This window comes from Alligator mississippiensis, chromosome 5, assembly GCF_030867095.1.
Source record: "Alligator mississippiensis isolate rAllMis1 chromosome 5, rAllMis1, whole genome shotgun sequence".
Lineage (NCBI taxonomy): Eukaryota > Metazoa > Chordata > Crocodylia > Alligatoridae > Alligator > Alligator mississippiensis.
This window is the reverse complement of record NC_081828.1, coordinates 193,666,837-193,689,694: the sequence shown is the minus strand read 5'-3', so window position 1 is coordinate 193,689,694 and position 22,858 is coordinate 193,666,837. Positions and strand designations below refer to the sequence as shown.

The 22,858-nt window shown below is 41.6% G+C and overlaps 1 protein-coding gene across 4 annotated transcripts in view; it reads left to right on the top strand.

Moving 5' to 3' along the window:
* The first annotated feature begins 14,605 nt into the window (after positions 1-14,605).
* NRP1 (neuropilin 1) overlaps positions 14,606-22,858 on the top strand; it is a 155,135-nt gene continuing 146,882 nt past the window's right edge. For 3 of the 4 annotated variants that reach the window (XM_059729141.1, XM_059729139.1, XM_059729138.1), the window contains exons 1-2: positions 14,607-15,194; positions 18,021-18,195. In XM_059729141.1, coding sequence (XP_059585124.1) covers positions 15,122-15,194; positions 18,021-18,195 — 248 coding nt within the window. In that variant the 5' untranslated portion in view covers positions 14,607-15,121. Of the gene's footprint in view, positions 15,195-18,020; positions 18,196-22,858 lie in introns of all 4 variants that reach the window. The other variant, XM_059729140.1, reaches the window with a different exon arrangement.

Below are 22,858 nucleotides of genomic sequence, written 5' to 3'. Positions count from 1 at the left end.
CCCAGGCAAGTTTGTATCAACTGAAATGCTTGAGCTAACACAGTTAAACAACTGGGAATGATGGCTGTGCATTTAATGTGAACAGCACTCAGCTCAAGGATTGGCTTCCCAAGCTATTCCAACAGAGACCAAATGTGTTAATTTGGCACAGTAAATGGCCCTTCTCTTTTCCAAGCCACTGTACTAGAACGGGTTTGGTATGGTAATTCTGGATTTCACAGTAAATCAGGCAGCTGCATTGCCTTAACGTTTTCTTAGTATCAGCAGTATTTTTCCATTTATATGTGTACATGTGTGAACACACACATGCACACAAACCTCTCAGTGCTCTCCTAGAGCATGCTAGGAAATTTCTGCAGGCCCAAACCAAAAACCATGAACTTTGAGGAAGTCTAGACTGCAATAAAAACTTTACAGATTAAGTTTACTACTGCTGAATTAAGTACTCAAGTAACTGGATATTTATCCTGCAGCACCTCTTGGGTTTTGCAGATTGGTTTGGAGATCTTAGCTTTGTGATATTTCAGCACTTCCTTTGTTAATTCCAGCTTGCAATCAGGAAATTCAGAGAATATACAACATTTAAGAAGGTATTCAAACTTCATCAAACCTCAAAAGGACAGTTTGCAGATTCAGTCTTTGGGATGGAGAAAAACCGTCAGTTTCTATTTTATCCAAATCACCTGTTTTTGGAGAAAACAATTTAAATAAACAATTATGGTCAAAAGTTATTATGCTGCATGTTTAATTCAGAATACTACAAATCTCATTGTAAGCCAGATTCTGCCATCCTTATGTTGAATAGTTCTCCATGAGGAGTGAGGTATATAACTTAGTAAATCAGAATCTGATTTTATGGTAATATACTGAGAAATGAATATATGCATCAGTCACTCAACCTAATCAATTAAAACCTGTTTTTCTGAATGTTCTTTATGTACCTGAAATGTTTTGGATAAGTGGAGCTTACACATAATTTAGAGTTCTTTGAAAGGGAAAAGATTTCATTATTTTCTATATAGGCTACATCTACAAATAAGAGCTTAAATTCATGAAAATATGCAGGTGCTTGCATGGAAAAGGAAAAATTTTGATTTCTTGGTGTCTACTTAGCTTAATTGGATTTTTTCTGAACATTTTAAATCAGGTGAGACTTTTGATCAACTGAGCATCCATCGTCACTTCCAAGAGCTTTCATAACACCACAGACCTGAATATTTTTCTGACAGACATATTTTTTAATCTAGTAACAGTTCCTCACAAGGATATTTTCATCAAAAATGTAAAACCTCATAAAAAATTCAAATGTTTTGGTTCAGTTGAGGCCTTCAGCTGGAATAATGTCATCACATGTCTATAATGTGTGGTGTTATTTCCAGGTGAAAGTTTTGTTTCTACCACAGTAATAATGATTTCAAAGGTTATAACTCCTTTCTCAGGAGGAACTCTAGTACTTTTGATTCTGATCTGTTATCACCTTGCCACATTATGATATTTCACGTTTTTTGTTTTGAGTAAATGTAATTCTTTATCAATGCAGCTTCACAAAACAGAAACCCATTTTGAATGATAAAGCATAAGTAACGTATTTCTATTTTTATGTGTTTTCTTGGATATGATTGCAATTTATGAGAAAATCCACTATAATTATGAATGCAAATGATTTCACAGTTACTGAAACAGATTTTGTTTATATATGTTAAACTATGTTGAGAAAGAGCCTGCTTTGATCTCTAAAACTTGTTAATATCTTTGCAAAATAGCAATCAGAACATGAGCTATGGCAATTCTAGCAGTGACCATAGTGTACTTCTGCATGTGACTCAATATGCATGTTTTTGAAATGCAGACATTAGCATATCTTAGACATGACATAAGAAGGTGAAACATATGGCCAACACTAAGGTTTCTTAAATCAAATGGTTTTAAAAATCAATTTCTAGCCTGTTGCTGGTAGTACTGCAAATTATGAAAACGAAAATAAATGTATTAACAGATGGCAAGATTGGATCTGTTAGTCTCAATGGCACTAGGAGCAATGCAGAAGCAAACTCTGCTGGACCTCCCTGGTCCTGGAATATAGCTGCTGAGATATCTCCTAGGGAAGTGAAGACTGGCTACATGAGATGCCAACCAGGACAAGGGTACCCTCAAGTGGTGCTAGCTCCTGAGTATGTGACTAGATAAGGAAGGTTTGTGCCCAGTTCAATGATTCATACATCCATATGGAGAGCATCTAAAATTTTATTTCAAATTTACTTTTCACCCCTTAATAAGGCCACATCGAGATGAGCAAAGCCATGTGGTATGTAGCACTGCAGACCCTTCTGCAGCACCATACACCACACATTCAGGTATCAGTGTGGACAGTGGGAGGTGAGGGGGTTGACCTCAGGAGATCCCGGGGTGAAAAAAATCCTGTACAAAAAAAAGTGGGATGGTGCATGCGGGGACAGCGCATGCTGCCCAAAATGAGCCTGGCTAGCCAGAGCCATGCTTCTGCTGCTGGCTAGGCTCTGAGAGGCAGGAATGCCATGGCTTCAGCTCCCTGAGGCCCCCAGGTAAGGCTGCTAGGGCCCGCATATTTGCTGGCTCCAGCCTCCCCTATCCCACCCAGGGTGGCACAGTGGTTCCCCAGGGACAAGTAGCAGTGGCACAAGGTGTGCCGCTGCTTCTTGTCCCTGGAGTAACAAACGCCCATGCTAGCATAGATGCAGCCTAAGAGGACAGTCTTACTTCTTGCATTTCCCTCAGCATGGGCAATGAAATTGCTACTTTAGTTCAAATGACTTTTTAGTTCTTGTTCCCTTAAAAAAAAACCTTAAAATTTTGGAATAAGGCTAAGTTAGCTGTTAAACAAAATTAACTTAATTTGATATGATTTATATTAAGCTAACACTCATAAATACTTAATTTTGCTGTAAGGCAGTGGAAAGGGGGCAGAGTTCCTTAAGAAAATAAATACATTTTAATAAGTACTTCTTGGATAAATCATATGATTAGCTGCTAAGATATTTTTTCTTTCCAGTGTTTTGAATACCTTATTCTTCAACTGAAGTTGATTTTGGTTGGCAGTAGTCTTATTTTGGGGGCAGTAAGTCAATAGGTTAAAGAACCTGAGTATGCTTCTTGGCAGCAAAGTAGCATGATGTTAAAATGCAGTAGCAGATTATAATAATAAGCTTAACTTCTCTAGTAGGGCTGTGCAAAGCTTTGGTCCATGATTCGATTTGACGGAGATTCGGCCTGATTTGGTAGCTGAAGATCTGAATCCAAATTGAATCAGATGACCCTTTAATCTCTCTGAATTGAATTGGAACCCTCTGAACCAATCCGGAGAGATTCAGAGATTCGGACATAGACACAGCTTTAACTGTTTTTTCTACATACCTCTAGGTAGCAGGGGCTTGTGAGTGCCATGATGCTAGGACGCATGGAGCATCTCATAGGAGCACGGGGGGCTCCCCAGTGCACTTGGCAGCAGACCCAGAAGTGGACCAGAAGCACTTCCGGTCCACTTCCGGATCCACCAGGAAGTGTGCTGGGGGGCCCCCCCCGGCACAGTGACTGATGCTTCTTGGGTCTTGGGGGGGGGGGGGGGACATCCAGGGTCTCCCCATGGCTGATCATAAGCCAGGGAGGCATGCCTCCCCCCCACCCCGGCGCGCTCCCCGGCAGAACTGGAAGGAGACTGGAAGTACTTCTGGTCCACTTCTGGGTTCACCGAGCACATGGAGGGCCCCCCCACACTCCTGTGGCAAGCTCCATGTGCCTCAGCATTGCAGCAATCATGAGCCGTGCCGGGTACCTCAAAGTTTGTAGAAAAAACTTTTAAAGCTATGTCTATGTATGTCCAAATCGCTGATTCTCTGAATCAGCATCGAATCTTCAGATTTGGATTCAGCCAAATCAAATCAGGAACAGTGATCTGAATCAACAAATCAAATCACTGTCCCTGATTTGGGCTGAATCTGAAACCGAATCAAATAGGGTCTGCTTCACACATCCCTAATATCTACTCCTCCTCCCAGCTTGGTGTCATCTGCAAACTTGCTGAGGGTGCATTTCATCCCATCTTCTATGTCCTTGATGAATATATTGAACAAAAACAGCCCCAGGACCAACCCCTGGTACACTCCATTTGATATACCAGTTGCCAACTGCCAACAAGACATCAAGCCATTGACTATTACCCTTTGAGCCTGACAATCCAGCCAGTTTTATCTCCATCTTACAGTCCATTCATCCAACCCATAATTCCTTAGCTTGCTTGCAAGAATGTTGTGTGAGATCATATCAAAAGCCTTGCTAAACTCAAGGTATATCATGTCCACTGCCCTTCCCTCATCTGCAGAGCCATTCATCTCATCCTAGAAGGAAATCAGTTTGGTCAGGCATGACTTGCCCTTGATGAATCTCCGCTGACTGTTCCTAATCACCTTCTCCAAGTGCTTGAAAATGGATTCCTTGAAGACCTGCTCCATGATTTTTCCATGGCCCACGTATTCATAAAATACATGGTCATAAATATGAATTATATCATTTCAATCTATCTCAAAAATGTTTTACTATATTGTGTAATGTACATGTCAAAATTATATTAGATCCATTTTCTAAATACTGTTACATACTTTTCATCAGGATAGCTTATCACAGAGGCCTGGCAATGTTAGCCCTATCCTAACTAGGAGCAACTGGCCACATCTACACATGAGCGTTACTGCGGAGTAGACTAGCTGCGGAGTAAAGCATCGCCGTCTACACATGCAATGGTATTAGGTCGCAGTAAGCCAATCAACATCACCAACAGTAGTCACCAACTGTTCTAGCTTACGGCAGGTAATTCAGTGTAATTAAACGTACGTGTAGATGCTGACCATGGGTATAGGTTTCACCTAGTCAGCCCAGGCAGCAGGGGGCCAGACTCCCACCTAATGCCTAGCTGCCTGGCTCAACACCCTGGTGCCCCAGCCAGCCACTCCACTGCCCAACATTGCCACCTGAAGCTGAGGGCAGAGCAGGCCAGGAGCAGCTCTGGTATCAACTGCTCCACCTTGGCTCAAATTGCTGCTATCCCAGGTGCACATATATAGATGCTGTGCCCAGGAGTAGTTTACTCTTGCTCAAACTGCTTCCAAGTTTATTGTTTCAAATTAATTGCATGTGTAGACACACCCACTGAGTTAAAAACCACTTTGATGTATCCTGATTTTTAAGCTCTTGGTGTGAGGGGTTCAAACGTTCAAAGTATCAAAGTTCAATGTTCTCTTAGGTGAGATACTGAGTGTTTCGCCAACTCCCTCAACTCCTGTTAATGTTCAGTAGCAGTTCAACAGCACCTTATAGCAATAATCAGAATTTTGCAGGATTGAGCTCTGATACAAGTGCTTTTTACAGAATTATTTATGGGGAAGTTGTCACCCTTTGATTCTGCCTGCCTGTCCCTTTTTTCAACTAGACTCTTTCTTCCCACTGGTCTCACCACAGTATTTTTGACTGAATGCTTCCACTCGTTTCCACCTCACTTCCATTCAGTTCAAACTGAACATGTTTTGGATTTCTCACATGCAACTAGCAAAGCAACTCTGCCCATAAGTGTGTTTTGACCTTTTATCCATGTCAATTCAACTCACCTTTGTTTATTTGCTATTTAGTAAGTTCTTTCTTATAGTGGAATTTGGCCCAAAGGTGGAAGAAAAAATAAATGAATGTTTACAGACATGCATGATAAGCAAGCTACAAAGAAAATCTCAAAAACAACAGGGAAGCAGCAGAAATCTCTGTGCAACCATGGGCCATTTTGGAATAAATTAATGAATGGTTAATAATTAGAGCCTGAAATTAATGCTAGCATACTCTTCTGTATGTGACATTTTAGTTACAGACATGATAAGGAGGCAATATTGTGTTTATCAATCTTGAGATGATGACAAAGAAACTTCAGTGCTGTAAAGTCAAGAGAGCAGTTGAGAAGGAAAAAACAACATCTCAGAGTACAGTTAGAGAAACATTGAAAATTGATTTTTTTTCCAGCAAACAAGATGTTCTCTGGCAAATGATATGAATCCTTTGTCAAGCCTGTCCAGATGGCCTCTGTGAATAAAATACTGCACACAGCAATCACATACTTGTTGGACAGCTAACTTGGAAGCAGCCTGTTGAAGAGCTCCTTCATTAAACAAATAATATATCTGGTTATGTGGTTACCAAAAGCCAGGGGCTGATGACAATTTTACAAAAGAAGTTTTAGCTGCTATAGCAACCTAGGCAATGTAAGTCTGTTGTGATTCAAGTAAAGCATGACTATAATTCAGCCAAAGATTCCTTTATTAAGTCACAAGGACAATTGTTTTTTTTACTCTTTCTCCAAAAGTACACCAGCAGTAAAATAAGCATTACATACAGCTAGCCTGTTCACCAATACAGATATAAGCATCAGGAACTTGCAAAAGGGGTAGGTCCAAGAGAAATGTGTCCACACTGATTCTTCAGTTGATTCAACAAGCTCTATCATCCACATTCACGTTGTTTCCCTTTTTGTACAGTTTCATATGAGGCCTATGTGACTGGTACTGTTACCACTTAGGTTTCCAACTTTGTCAAAACTAAGATAGATCACTTTTGTGGTTGTCATTAATAAAGTTTACCTTATATGTACCTGTTTGCATGTTTTAGTCCCAAATCTACTTAATTTAGCATTCTACCTTCTGCCTGGCAGCTACATTACTTAACCCTTTTCTTTTCTACAGTGTCTAGATGAAATCCATTCTAAGTTACACAGTCATCATGAACCCATGGTGCTAAATGGATTGAAGTAGTTTGTCACACAAAAAATGTCTGGGAGATGACATGAAAGTAAGTACAATATTTCTGTCCATTTTCACAAATAAGATTAAGGATTTTGTGACAGACTTAAAGAATCTCTTAGCTGGCCATTGTCAAGAAAGCTTCTTTTGAATATTAAACTTTCCAAAAAAGAAACACAAATTATGATTTGACCTTGCTCCCATTGCAGCTGGATTTTTTGTGCCCAACTTCTGGATAGAGGCCAGAGGGGGCATCTAAATATGCACTTTAATGCGCAGTAGCCTATTTTACAGTGCATTAAAGTGTCACGTAAAAAATCATGAAATTACACTAATGCACAGTAATATAAACTACTGTGCATAAACTGTCACTTAAAAAACAATCAGGACTCGTAGTAGAGATGATATCTTTTATTGGACCAACAAGATTTTTGCAAGAAAAAGTCTTTAATTGCAAGCTTTCAGACACAAACACCCTTCATCAGGCATTGGAGGAAAAATTGTAAAAGTTCTCCTGGGTAGAAATGAAAGTTCATATTTCACAGAGGATTCAATAGATGTTTATTGAAAATTTTTTTTTGCAAAAATGTTGTTGGTCTATTAAAAGATATCATCTCTACTACGAGTCCTGATTGCTTTTTCCTCTAGACCAATATGGCTACAACCTGGATACCTGATACATGGAAGATATCGAATTTTAGCTGATTTTTAAAAAGTAATCTTCATATTTTCCGAAGCAGGAAGCAACTGTGAGCACCTGAAACCTGAGACACTGCTCCTGCCTTTGTTTTGAGGTAATTTGCATCATCACAGAACCTCACAAGAGGTGAGAGACTCCATGTCAGCTATGAACTGACTGCCCAGAGGAGTTTTCCATCTATTGACTCCTCTGTAAAATCCCATGAAATATGAACTTTCATTTCTACCCAAGAGAACTTTTACAATCTTTCCTCTAATGCCTGATGAAGGATGTTTGTGCCTGAAAACTTGCAATTAAATACATTTTTTTGCAAAACTCTTGTTGGTCTAATAAAAGATATCATCTCTACTACGAGTCCTGATTGCATTTTCCTCTAGACCAATATGGCTACAACCTGGATACCTGACCTTAAAAGAATACACTTTCAGTATGTCTATCTTGCTGAGATCCTTTGACCCTAGCTGACTTCCTGCCCCTTGGGCGCGGGGCTGGACCTGATCATCTTGGGAGGTCCCTTCCAGCCTTAATGTCTATGAAATCTATAAGTACTGCGCATTAGGGCAGCCTAATGAGCATTTATTTAGTACCTCACATTGGAGGTACTACATTTAATGTGCATTAGGAAAAGCGCATTAATGCATGTGTAGACATGCCCAGTATCAGTAAAACATAGGTGGTGAGAATTACAAGAAAGAAATGGAGAACCAAAACAATTTTTCAAAATAGGCCTTTCCTATACATATTTCACTGATTAAGACCACCTTCACTCTTCCCTCACCCCCCCACAAATAAGTTTAAGGAATGTCTATTTGTTAAATTTTCCATCACCTACCTCTTGTTTTCTTGACATGTCTGCAGTATGCCCCACATACTCAGTTTCAAGAACTCTGTTGGCTCTCCAGCTATATAGCTAACATAGCTTTTCCTTTTAAACTGAATTTTCTTGATAAAAATAACAGCACAAATGTGAATATCTTTCTTTTTCAAAGCATCCTCCTGTGAAGGGCAGTGTTTCCACAGCAGAATTTTTATAGAAGTGGCAATAAGGGAAAAATATTAAAAGAAAGTGCTACAACTTCCAGGAATTGAGCCCATTAGATTAAACACATTATATGTATTGTTCTCTAATTCCAAGCCCTATCTGAAATAGTATTTGCTAATACGAAGTCTAAGTGCCATCTCCATATCTAACCTCATAGCCTTAAGATACAACAACATGAGTGAGAGCTACATAAATTGACTACATTTAACCTAGCTGGATCAGATGGCAGTTGAAATGCACAATCCTTTGGATAAAAAAATCAACATATTAGTTGCTACTTCAGTTTCCTGAGTTCCTGATTACCCTTATTAACAGGTGAAGCCAACTCATCTGAGATAATCTGTAGCCTAAGATTTAATCCTTAGAAGTACCATTCTTAGAGTTCTGGTCAATCCACTATAGTCTACAAGTGGGTCCTCCTTTTGGTGTGTATGCCGTTGCAAATGTTCTCTAGTTAATAAATAACCCAACCAAGCATTTAGCTGAAAAGACATTTAACATCAGCTGGAATAAGTGACAGATAAAATTATGATAGAGAACATTTACTAAAGAAGATTAAAGATGACTGAGAACAGGAATCTGAGCTGTAATGAATGCAGTACAACTGCTTGTTTACAGTGATTGCTGCATTCCAGCGGAAGGAGGTGCATGACAAAAATGCAGCATCCTGATGACAGCTTCCATTTTCTTAATAACATTGCATCCTTTCTAGCATTATTACATCAAATGTAAAATGTATGAAGTAATATCCATAATATACAATAACAAAGTAATGTAATTATATATAATGTATAGCGATGGATAGATTTGATAAGGTAGACATTAATTTTTCTAGCCAAGATCACCAAAAGATTGGAAATACAAAGATAAATCTAACACTATTTTGTATTCTTTATGATTATATGTCTTTAATTTAGTGAGGCCATACATATCAAATGGCTTGTCTATGTCTTATGTGGAGCTGGTATCTTCATTGAAACACAAATACTGGTATATCATTTTTCTAACCAAATGTGAAAAGCTAAAATTGATAAAACCAGCTTATTATCTAAGGAACTTTTATCACAATTTAGGGCATGCTTTCTCTTCCTTTGAAGTCAGTGGGTGCATCTACAAGTGCACATTTACTGTGCAGTAACCAAAATTACTGCTCAGTATGAGTGCACCTTACACATGCATGCCTACTGTGCAGTAAATACAGCGACTTATGCTGACTTGACCATAAATTTGATACCTACATCATGCAGGTATCAAATTTATGCCTGTTTAGTTACTACACAGTAATGCATGTGTAGACACCTTATTGCGCAGTAACACTTTTTGTGTGGACTGTCTTGGGACTAACTTTGAAGCCTGCATATGTAGATGTTGGTCTCTTCTCGCTTACTGCGCAGTAACTTACTGTGCAGTAAATTTAAGCCAGTGTAAATGCATGTGTAGACACACCCAATGAAAGTTTTATCCTTGCTCTCAATAGGAATGTGATCAGCTCCTTAGCTTCAGACAGATCTATAGGTGTTATTTCCTTGATAATTGGTGATAACTACTTAAGAATCATTTTAGTCTACCAGGTATTGTTATTTCTTACTAATTTATGATTAAATATCAGTTAGGGTAATATAGTGTCATAAATTAAATTATGCTTCACATATCCTTTTTTTACAGCCTAATCAGAAAAGACAAACAACAGCAAGTCAAGCCACAAACAATAGTTCAGGAAAAGGAAGGTTTAGAGAGATGGCTGAGTGAGAAAAAGGGGAAGGAAAGGGTTGTGTAGATGTAGAAAAGATTCCAGGAGAGATTACTGGTAACACAATGAGGGGCACAGTTTAAGGAACTGAATAGAACAGAACAAAGCCTAGGAAAGAGGAAAAGATCTTCCAGTACAAAAAAAAAAAAAAAGAAAAAAAGAAAGAGAAACAGGCTCTTTCAGATATATGTGGCTGCATTTTGGAGACAGCAGAAGGCAGGGTAGAAATACACCTTATAGGATAGAGAAAACCATTGTATGTGAGAGTGAGTAGGAGGATGTACATTGTAGGAGGTGAAAACATATGGGGAAAGAAAGCTGTAGAGGAAGGCAAGCGTATGCGTGATCTTAAAGATAAGGGAAAGAAGCTTGAGTTCAGGGCACTAAAAGACAGGAAGCCATCTAAGAGATTTGAGGAAGTGGTTGATGGATCCAAAGAAACAGAAGAGTAGATGACATGAAAGCCCCATTTTGGACAGACACTACTTTAGCAGATAACTGAGAAACAGGATGGCCAGAGAAGACAGGATTACAAATAGACAAAGCATGAACTAGAACCAGATAAAGAAACTATCACATATTAGCTTTGCTTCCAGATCTGCAATAAAAACTAATGGAATTACTTTGATATAAAGTCACAGTGCACATCTCTGTTTGTCAGAAGCTAATATCTTGGATGGTTTTAATTTGTTCTATTCTTTTTCAAAATAACTCCAAATAAATATGTCTACCTTCATGATTATTTGCTTGCCAAACTTCGTTTTTTAATTAAATTTACTTCTGAGTTACATGAGTGCAGAAAAGAGGTAAACTTCAAAGTTGTTCTCTACTGTCGTTTAAATGGCAAACTATATTTTTCATTTGGTAGTTTAAGTTTTATATTACATGATTTAGCTAAGGGCAAATATTTGGTATGGCTGAATTATAAACTTCTCAAGAAGCAGGTTTATAATGGAAGTGGAGACAATCTTCAATAAGGCATTATAAACATTAAATCAAATTTCAAAGCAGAGACGGATCTGAACCAAAAGCCTAGAGGTGACCACTCCATGAACTTTGGCACAAAGTAGATTCAGATTCAGATGTTATAACCCCAGCCAGCCCCAACTAGGAAATCACTTTATTGATATAAAGATGTAAAGTTAAGCACATATGAAAGCATTTGCAGGATCAGTACAATAAAATGCAATAACCAAAATGTGAGAAATGGATTGCAGAACACAGGCTTCTGAGTATTTCATTTGATTCTAGTTTATATTTTAGATGATTAAAGATTCAACATGTTCAGATAATAAATAAATGGAAACTGGGGGCAAGGTGCTTTCAAACAATATTTGATGATGCTCATACATGGATGGAAGAGTGTGCATATGGATGTCTGCAAGAAAGAGATGAACAGAAAAAACATTGATGACATATGATAAGAGAAAAGGATGTTCGTATGCTGAGTTGTAGTACAATATCATGCACACTCAGAATAATATAAAGGAAATCTAACTCAAGATCTCAGTTTAGTTCTGAAGAAAGGAAGGAGTCCTGCTTTAAAGGAGGTTGCTGCTGTCTGGTAGCAAAATTGGATCTGTAGCCTAGTGCACACGTCTCTATAAGGGAAAAGGAACCATAGATTCTCTATATCTTAGTACACAGCTATCCAACTGGTGTCCTGCAGGCCACATACAGCTCTCAAGGGGTTACATTGCAAACCTCCCCCCCCTCCAGGCTCCTGCCAGTCTGCCACTCCCTCTGTCACTCCAAATGCAACAGCAGCCAGGGTCTCTGGCACCTTTGCCCCCCACCCCTTCCTGTCTCCAGTCCAGGGGGCAGGGAAGTGTGGTACAGGGTGATTTGGGGACCTAAGGATGCACTGCAGCTGTGGAAGGAGTTGCCAAGTGGGTGTGCAGTACCGCAGTGGGCACCATGCAAGTACACAGTGCAGCAATCAGGGATTGGGGACTGAGAGGCCAAGAGCCACAGGTTATGTGGCCCCCAGCCCCTTAGATGTAAGACAGCCCTGCCTTAGATTGTTGTAAATAGTCCTGGGATGTGGATTTAGTGCTCACCAGACAGGTGAGGTAGTGAAAGCAGCAATCATCACTTTTTTTTGCAAAATAGTACATGGATATTGCCTCCACATACATGGTGAATCTATTTGCTCTGTATTTACATGACTTATTTTAATTTTGATTATTTACATTTCTTTTAAAATATACAAAATAATAGTACTCTAAAGCTGAATATACATTTAATACATGAAAAAAGAACTTGCGTATCTGTTAGGAAAACAAAGTCAAAAGACAGATGGGTTTTTGTTTGGAGCACCCTAGAATAATGCATTTGGGAATGGATTTATTCTCTCTGTGACTTCATAGAGATGCACAACAGAACAACACTAGTCCCAAAGGAAGACAGCCATCATTTTCAGATGATGTGTAACATTTTAATACACTTATTCTTTGGGTGTTTGTTCAATAAGTAAAAATAAGACTATACTCAGCCTCTGAGACTGTTTTAAACACAAGTTATTAAAAACTCAAACAGACAACCTTAAATATGGAATTTACTAACTCAAAAAGTAGATACACCTCCTTGAAAAAGCTACATTGTGTCTCCAAAAGTGTCAGCCTAGCAGTTATATTAGGGATAGCACCATCTTAGGGGTGTGCTACACTGTGTCCACTCAGCATCTGTTCTTTAATAATCAGAGCAAAGTCATCCCAGACCCCCTCCCCAAGCTGCTGGAATATCACTAAGAAAGGCGGGGAAATCCGGTGGATCTTAATGTGCCATCCATAAAATATACATCACAATCGATCAAGAGGTATATGATGGGTGCCGAGACTGGCTGAAGACAGGGAAATGAGAAAAGGCTGAGACTAAACTTACTGTATTGACGTCTGACTAGCAGCTGGCAGCCAGCTCGTGATGAGCCAGGAACCAGTCTGCTCGAAGGCATAGGTAAGGGTTGAGATGGAGGAAAGAGAAGAAGTGGGTATTCAGCTATGATTAGGAGAACAAATTGCAGCTGAACTTTGGATATGATGAGACTGGAATCAGGAAACAGAAGAAGACTATCTGGTCCTGTGCCTGGCATTCAGGAACAACAATTATGATAGAGGGCATACTATAAAATAGTGATGAGCTAGATAGTCAGTTCTTTAAAGGACAGGACCATCTGCTCAGAAAGACAAAAGAATGGATAATGGAAATGAGGTGAGATTGAGTCAAGTTTGGAGGAGTCTAAGGCTGAGTGTGATTTCTCAGCAGGGATACAACATGTTTGTAGCTTTGTTGCATGCAACTGCAGACTTGTACAACTGTGTCTGAAAATTATTTCAACCACAGTTACAGGGGACAGGGATTTATGTTCTACTGCACAAGGCAAATGACCCTGGCCTCAATAGCGTCAAATCATTTTCTCACAGCATCCTCTAAAAAAATCTCTTTGTGGAACGAATTCCCTAATATGCTTTGGTTGCTGTGGTGGTGGTGGTAAGTTTTAACAGTGCTTGGCCCTGCTGTACACTAGTAACAAATTGTTTCCCAGCACCGGGGAGGAAGAAGGACCATGCAGCTGTAGGCTGTTTCCTAGAGCAGACCCATCCACCTTTCAGCCCTTAGAGGCCTTTCTCTACCCCTACCACAGCTCCCACAATAAAGGCAGTCCCGTTGAATCCAGGAGCTGCATGTGCCCTGCGTAAAGGGCTCCAATGGGGAGGTCTCCAAGGCAGGCCAGTAGGGCAAAGCAGGGATGGCAGCCGGACAGAAAGGAAAGAAAGATGCCAAGGCCCCTGTAATCCCAAGCCTGTCCCGCTGCTCGCCAGCCAGCGCCTGTGCCCTGGTGCTGGGGGCAGAGCGATGCAGTGATCTGCTTGCCAAGTATCTGGTGCTGGGCATTCCCTGCCCCAGAAGACACAGGCGGCCCCCTGGCATGGAGGGGGCAGGACAGGTTGTGGTAAGGGGCGAGAAGACACCCAGGCTGGGGAAGGAAGACTTCGAAGATGGGACGGGGAGGGGAGGCGAGCCCCTGGCAGCGGGCGGCGGCGGGCAGGAGCGGGGGAGTCTCCTCGCAGGCGCTGCAGGGGGCGCTGGGGGAGCCCCGGCCATGCCCCGGCTGCCGCCTGCCCCTCACCCCGGGGCGGCCGCGGGCTGGCGGGTCGTCCCTGGCTCCGGGCTGATCCTGCCCGGCTGCCCGCACCTCGGGGGGCGAGGAGGAGCCGGCGGAGGAGGAGGAGGAGGGCGGGCAGGGGGAGGGGCCGGGGCTCGGCAAGCGGCGGCTCCTCTGCCTCTCTTATTGCCGCGAGTCGCGCTCCCGCTCGCAGGCTGCGGGAAGGAGCCGCCCGCGAGCTTCGCACTTGAGCCGCCCGCCCCGGCCAGGTTGGTGGGGCAGCGGCAGCGGCAGCGGCAGCTCCCGGCCGGGGAAGCGGGTGCCGCGAGCCGGACGGCGCAGGGCAGGGCGCACGAGGCAGGAGGTCGCCCGAGGGCTCCCCCCTCATCGCCTCTCCACTCCCTCGTGTCCCCGCAGGCTCGCCACCCGCCCCTGCCCCCGCCCCCGCCCCCGCCCCGCCAGGATCCGGGCTCCGCCGGGCCGGGCATGGCCGGGGCAGCGCCGCCGGGGCGCGGAGCGAGCGCGGGGCCCGGGAGCTGAGCCGCGGGTGCGGGCGCCCGAGCCGCGACGCCGGGACTGAGCCGCCGCCGCCGCGGAGCTCGCCTCTGCCCCCGCGCCCGCGGGAGGATTTGGGATCGGAGACGAGCCGGGTGCCGAGGGGGCGCTCGGCTCGGGGGTTTGTGCTTCCCCTCTGCTTGCTGCCTGCCCACGAGGGAAGATGGCCTGGGGACTCCTCCTGCACTGCGCGGCGCTCGCCCTCGCCCTCGCCCTCGCCCGGGCTTTGCGGAGCGGTAAGTGGCGGGGCCGGGCAGCTGGGAGCGAGCGAGCGCCACGACCGCCGCCGGCGGGGCCGCCCCTGGGCAGCGCCGCGCTCGGGGCCCCGCAGGTGTCGGCGATCCCTGCCCCGCGCCCGCGCCCGCGCCGCCCTCACGCCTCCGCACCGGCAGCCCGCGGCTCCCCGCGCCGGAGCGGGCAGGGGACAGCGGAGGGTCCGGCCGGGCGGGGATCCCCTGACAAGGACTTTGGCAGAGACTTTACTTTCAGGCGACACTTGGACACGCAGCGCCGAGCCTCCCGAGCGGCCCCGCGGCGCAGCCGGGCTGGAGCAGGCTAGGGACTGTTTGACAGGAAAGAGCTCGCCTCAGTTCTTCCTCTCCCAGTAAACCCTGAGCCATTCCCATGAACTAATGATCAAATATTTACTTTGGCCTGACTGGGTTTTGAATCCAAGTGATTAAAGGAAGAGGCTTACAGTGGGATATGGTTTCAATAACAGAGACCACAAGTGGCGTGGCTGGCACAGGGAGGGAGTGGACTCCCCCTTGCTCTTCCCCGGGCGCTGGAGGAGGCTGCGGGGCTGGAGCCCTCCCGCAGCGAGCTGCCCTGTGCCAGTCTGAAGCGGGGCAGCATTAGTGAGCTCCAGTGGGGTCCCGAGGTGAGGAGTGGGCAGTGCCCCTCCTTTTCAGTCTGAAGCAGACTGTGTAGGTGGACCCCGCTGCTCCCTATTCGGGCCGGGCTTAGAGGCCAGCGTGGGAAAATCCTGGGGCTGTACCGACTGCATGGGACCGGGTGATGGGGATGTGTGGGGTGTGCTTTGGCAATAGTCTTCCTTCAGGAAGGAACAGGGAAGGCGGCGGCTGTTGCTGGAGCTAAGGAGCAGGCTCCCTGTGTATAGTCATAGACATGATGTAGTAGCCCTATCAAGGCACCAAGGCTGTTAACCTCGCCTGTGACTTTCCAGACCTACTAATGCCCTGTCCACCCTCATCCAGTACCAGTGCCTGCTGAATTAATTCATTAACCTTATTTAGTCCAAACGGCCCGAAGACATTAGAAACTGCTCTTCTTAATCAAGTGTCAGAGAGATTTCACAGAGCCGGGGAGTCTAACAGACCACATTATCTTATTATACTGTCACTTTCCCAGAAGTCGCAGATTAAAGAGCACTGGTGGTAGTGAGTGCACCTCTACATCTCCTGAAGTGACTCTGTCAAGTGACTAGAAACAGCACTGTTTTATTTCACTCATTTAACAGATGCCAGATTCTGCCATGTTGTTTGCACAGAGCTGAAGTGGATTTAATGAGGCAGGATTGCTTTCCAAGTCTGCTACACGCTGAAAATAATGCAAGGGTCTGTTGGAACCATAGGCAAAAAGATCACTAGTGGCACATTTAGGGCAGTACCTTTTGTTCTTGGCAATGGGGGGGAAATGGTTTCCAAAGCCAAAAGGCAAACAGATAATAAGCTAGTGCCATCCTAGGAATGGGTAGGAATATGCAGTCTTTGATAGCATGGGTAGGAATATCTGGTCTTTGGGAAAAAAAAAAACAAAACATAGACTCCATCACTTCCTTCCCTTATAATTTATAGCAAATGATTTCTATAATGCGTGTAGCTTTATGCATTTTTGATGCACACTTCATCTTTCATTTCCATTTGACCTGGTTTTCCTGTAATAAAATTCTGTACATTCATAAATTCATGCTGAGAGCAAGGAATGCCATTTTCCTTCCACGGGGAATCTATTAGATACAGTGTTACAATCAGTGTATACCATTATTGGGAAATAGTGATACATGGGCTTATTTATTAGTGCATACCTGCTTCTCTTCTATAGTTTATTGCCATATCTTATTGCTGAAAATGAAATATCGGTATATGGGGGAAAAGTGTTTTGGGCTGAAGATCCGCAGTAGGAAATCCATAGTAATGAAATGTGACAATGCAAGCCTATCCTGGACAATGGAACAACCAACTTGGCAAAGCCCTTTTAGCTTTGCATTACTTTCCTCTATTTAGTCTGCTAAAAAACATTATCATATTTCATTGTTTGCAAAGGAGCAAGATGTAGAAGACTAAATTTCATACTTGCATCTGGTGACTGGTAACTTTTTCAACTGTTTAGGAATAAACCTTTTGTTGCTGTTGTTTTTGGGGGGAGAAAGCGGTTCTGCTTCATTACTTTGATCTGGTCCCCAGGCATGAACAAACTTCCTTAAAGGAGTAATACTGAATGATTTCTGCTTCACTAAATGCACTTTGTTCTCTGTTAGTCTGGATTTAAAGAGCACTGATAACTTCAAATTGCTTAGATTTATGGGCTGATAAACAAAAGAAGGGTCTGCTGTGAGCAAAGTAGGGGACTACAAGACAACCCCTGATGGTCAATGACACAGGCCAGGCTTATTATCAAATAGCTGTGCAGGGGGGCAGACAGCATCTTTTTAGACCCTTTCCACTTAAAACTTGTTGCCTAATGAGATTACACTTCTCTGAGATAATTAAATCTAAAAGAAACCCCTGTGAGCCAATGTTACCATCAATTGTGAAGATACGGTTGTCTGTATTTGTGAAGTGAGCCTTTGTTAAGGAACACTGTTTTGAATCGTGGTCTCTCTAAATTAGAACCACCATTTAGAAAGATTACGCATTACTACCACCAGTTCACAGGAACTGTGATCTACTTTAACCAGTAGAACACAGTAAAAGTTTGCTATAGAGACTGTAGAAAACACAACATTTAAAACAGCAAATAGTTGACCACTTCCAGGTTACTAGATGAAGAAGTGTGATGGTTTGGGGAGAATAAACAAAATCTGTTTGTTTTCATTGCAGATAAATGTGGTGATACTATAAAAATTATAAATCCTGGGTACCTTACTTCTCCTGGCTATCCTCATTCCTATCATCCAAGCCAAAAATGTGAATGGCTGATTCAAGCTCCTGAACCCTACCAGAGAATTATGATCAACTTCAACCCTCACTTTGATTTGGAGGACAGAGATTGCAAGTAAGTGAGAGCCTCTGAAAAGGGCACCATAGCACCATCTAGTGGATAAAAATATTCATAATGTCAACTTGCTGCTTATCTACTTGGTGAAAAACAGCTGACGTGTGCAAATTTGCATGGAAAATGAATTCATGAGAGATTTGAATCTAGACTAGATTAGTGGTAAAATGTTAGTGGTAAAGACATTAAAGTTAGGTGTTGTGCTTCCTGAGCCTGAAAAACCTAGTAAGATTATGTTTGATTTAATCTTATAATCCTTCTGTCTCCTTTTCCTGGATACAGAAGCCCAATATATTTTTTCCCCGTTGAAATGCTCTCCTCAGTGTTTGCAGCCATTCAGTAGTGGTGAAGTGGCTGTGAGTGAGTGGAAAGAGGGGACTAATGCTTTGGTTTGCATTCCTCTTTAACAGTGAACTACTAAAACTATATAAGAACCATATATCATAAAATGGTTAGTTAGAGCATTTTTTAGCTAAGTGAAATCCTTCTGTAATGTTCTACTACTAAAAACTGCATTTGAATTACTTATATTTGACAGGAGAAGCCATAAATTCACGTGGCATTACAATACTACATGGAGTGTGACTAGAATGAAAGAAACACACAGCTTCTCCAATCATTCTGGGGTAGAATGGGAGATTATATCAACACAATTATTCCTCTTAATAAGATAGGACTAGCCTGAGAATTTGCTCTTATCTATTAGTAATGGGTAGTGGACAGCAGTCTGATAGCTACAGTTTCTCTCCTGCCCCTCCCTCTGCTGCTGGTCTATATCAGACTACTGCCTCTGGAGAGTGGGATATTAAGAAGACTGAAGGTAGAAACAACCACAGCCCCATTCCTGCTTATCCATACTCAAAGTCCTGTACAAGCTGTGCTCTACCTCTGTTCTTTGGGCCAAGAAATGGACAGACAGCATATAGTCTGATCAGATGTTCAGGTCCCATTTTGTAATAGGCAGTCCCCAATTTCATGCCATTGGATTCAAGAACATGTTTTAATTATTCTTTATTTAAATTGTGCATGGCCCCTCTCAGTGATCGTGACAATCTAATGACCTCATCTACATGCCCCAAAATCCAAAAATGGATAAAAATCAGTGCCAATCAGTGAGGCTTGGCACTTCCTAGGAGCCCTCAACATCTCACTAAACTGCTGCTTAAATTCAGCTTTATAAAGGAGAGAGAAGAGATGAGACAATGGGGAAAAGAGGGTCAGTATTAGTGGAAATTTTTTTTTCCCATATATGTATTCTTGGTTCCTAATTTTAATCACAAATTGATTTAGTTATTTTATAAACATTGATTTCTTTTAGAGTGAATGTCAGTAGTGGCAGAGTATAGTAGCTCACTTTACATTTAATCAATTTTCAGTGTTGTGCAGTCCAGTGTAGGCCAGTGTTTTATGTGCTATGGCTAGGTAATACTGTAAGAGGACTCTAGGTTTGTAAAACTAAAACTAACTCTTTATTAAGACAGCTATTTACAGAGGTGATGCAACTGCAGCTAGCATTCAAACCATGTATGTAAGACTGATTTCCTGATCCACCAAACTCTTCCCTTCCGTAATCTATGTAAACTTGCTTGAAATTCTAGGCAGGATGCTACAGCCAGTTCTAGTTTTCAATCAAAGTTGCATCTCTGAACATGGTTATTACCTCAGCCACCATAGCTCAGGGTTCTTTAATCTGTTGTACATGTAGAGAGGTCCACTTGCCTATGTCTTGTCAATATTATGTTTTGTTTTCCTTCTGTACGCAGGATTCCTGCTAATGCTTAGGGACATTTTTATCAGAAGGACAATTTTGTTTGCAGTTTAGGTAGAGATTAGAGAAGGAAATGTAACATTTCTGTGTTCAACTGTTCACCTTCCTTGTTTTCAAATGTTCCCATCTGAGACCACTATAAAAGGAAAACATAAAATCTAAACCACTGAAACAACAAATAATCATTGCTACATAGAGTTGTATTAAACATAAGGCCTAGTGTTGTGGGGTTCTGGAGGATTCAGTTTCCCTCTTCCATCAATCCCTGATCCATTCTTATGTTTTCTTGTTAACCCACGGTGCATTATTTCTAGCTCCAAAGAGTGCCATTGCGTTTAACAGCTGTCTGTAACAGTGGGGTGTACCAGGGTAGGCAGGATTTCTGCAGCAAGAATGGTTTAAAGCTGACATGAATATGATGATTCCACTGTTTTCTGTTATGCTTTTAAGTTCATGGTCCTTTTAGTCTATCTGCTACTTACTATATAGCTATCACTTTAGTTATACCTAAGTTTTCTTCATTTGCATTGAGAGAATATATTTGCGCTCAAAATCTTAGGAGCATGTTAATACAAAATTATTTCAGTAACAGGGACCTATCAACAAATGATGCATTTTGAATTGTCTACTTAAGAAATCCACATTCCTTTTACCAAAATGTGGGTAAGACAGCAGACTAAACGTAAAAAAAAAAAAATTTCATAATGACTTTGTGGAATTGAAATACATTTTGATTTCTTAACATGATATTCAGTGTAAGAGCTGTATGTGTAATCCTTGGATGCTTATCTTGCTGGGGTGATCTGACCCCAGCTGACTTCTTGCCCCTTGGGCAGGGGGCTGGACCCGATGGTCTCGCAAGGTCCCTTCCAGTCGTAATGTCTATGAAATCTATGTGGCAGTTCAAGCTGTTCTCTAGTGTATTAGAGTTACAAAACTGGAAATTGATAAACAACTCAATGTGACATGCAAGAAGAAAATTAGAGAAGGAAAGTAAGCTTATGTGAAGGAAGAAAAGGAAACTGTTGAAAGACTGTGTATCCTATATACTCATATAGCAGACTAATGGAGATTATTAGTATCCTATACTAAATCCTGAAGTCCTTTTGTCAATAGATTGGCTGGTTGGTTGTTTTTTTCCCTGAGTCATAGATGAGAAAGAATGTACTTCTAAGGTTTGGTTCCTAAGCTATAATAATTAGGACTTGTAAAACACATGGAGTTGAGCCTAGGGAGGAAAATGGATGTCAAGTTATTTTGTATCAACAGGCAAGCCAATGGATGACATGGTCTACCTTTCACATGTACTGGTGCTAACAGGAATATATATATATTAAAGTCAATGAAATTACACAGTGAAAGGAGAATATGGGAGAAGAATTAGGCTTTGGAAGCCTAAATATTAGCTATGCTGGTTAAGCTCTTAGCATTTCTGTGATTTAAGATTTTGGAGGTTTCATATTAAAGACCTAAATATATCTAACAATTATGGCTTATTTTAACTGATGAATATTCTACAGTTGATTTCTAATGTTCTTTAGGTATGTCGTGATATTTTTGTAAGTTTTATGTTAATACTCTCTATGACAAACTTGTTTGGTTGGGTTTTTTTCTTTAAATTACAAGTGAGCAGGACTGAAATTTCTCTAGAGAACTCAATTTTTATCATTTTGGGGCATACAGACACAGTAGTAATTAATTAAATGTGCTTTCACACAAGCTAGGCAGCTCTAATGAAAAATATCCTCAAGACAGAATTACCAAACAAGCGCTCTGGAAATATACTGCCTCAGCAGGATGTGTACAATTGTGTTTTGCAGCCTAAAAATATAAACAATCAAAGACTGATATCAAGGAACTTCTTTTAAATTCATAACAATATAGGTAGATCTTTTCCTCACAACATATATAATAATGCCTTTAATACTAATTCGAGTTACATTAATAAAAGAATAAAACCCCAAATTAGTTGTGGTTTTAAAGGAAAACTAGCTTGTGTTTGTTGATTATTTTGCATTCTTTTAGACAGACCTTGACAAAAGCCCTCTTGTGATGTGAGGATATTGTTAAAAATAAGAGGCGGGAACAGATCATATGGCTGAATATTACTTAAAATGTTCCAATATATATTGCACGTTGTAAATGCTTTTCAGCACTTATAGCAATCTGTACAGGTCTTGTGTTGCCGAAGTATCCTAGTGTGTAAATGCAGCCATCTTGAATCTTGTAAAACTTTATATCTAGATAATAAACAAGAATGTCACTGATGCAGTACTTTGAATTTATGGAACTTTTCCGGTTTCCCAGCAATGCAAGCTATCAGCATGATAATTTATAATGGTTTGTGACAAATGCTGCTGAGCAAGGAGGTGTGTGGTTACATTCAGATCAGATGTCATTATCTAGGGAGCAATAAAAATTTCACAGACACTAGGTTAAAAACATTAAGCGAATGAATGTAAAGCTTCAGAAGTAAAGGGCTTGCAGAAGGTGCAGGTTTGGGTAGAGAAAGCCCAACAGTGGTTTCTTTACTGACAAATAATTGACTCTATTGCCAGAATTAACTGTGTTGTTTTACAAGACTTACATGGATACATCATTGTAGTATAGTTATTTGATTGTGCATTTGTCAGAAACACAGAGAGTAATGATGTCCATGTTTGACAGTTACTGGGCAAGTGTGTTTTTGTCATCTCAGTTCAAATGAAAAATTTCATCATATTGGAAACGGCCAAACTGTAGAAAGAGGGTCCTGTTAATTATTCTTTACCAGGGATGAGTTTAGTGTTAAATAGAAGTGGTTGTGAGTTATGAGAGATTTGGCAAAATATGTACACTTATTTTTATAACACAGTGAAGCCCCTCAAAATGCTTGAACTGGAAAAGTAATGTGCA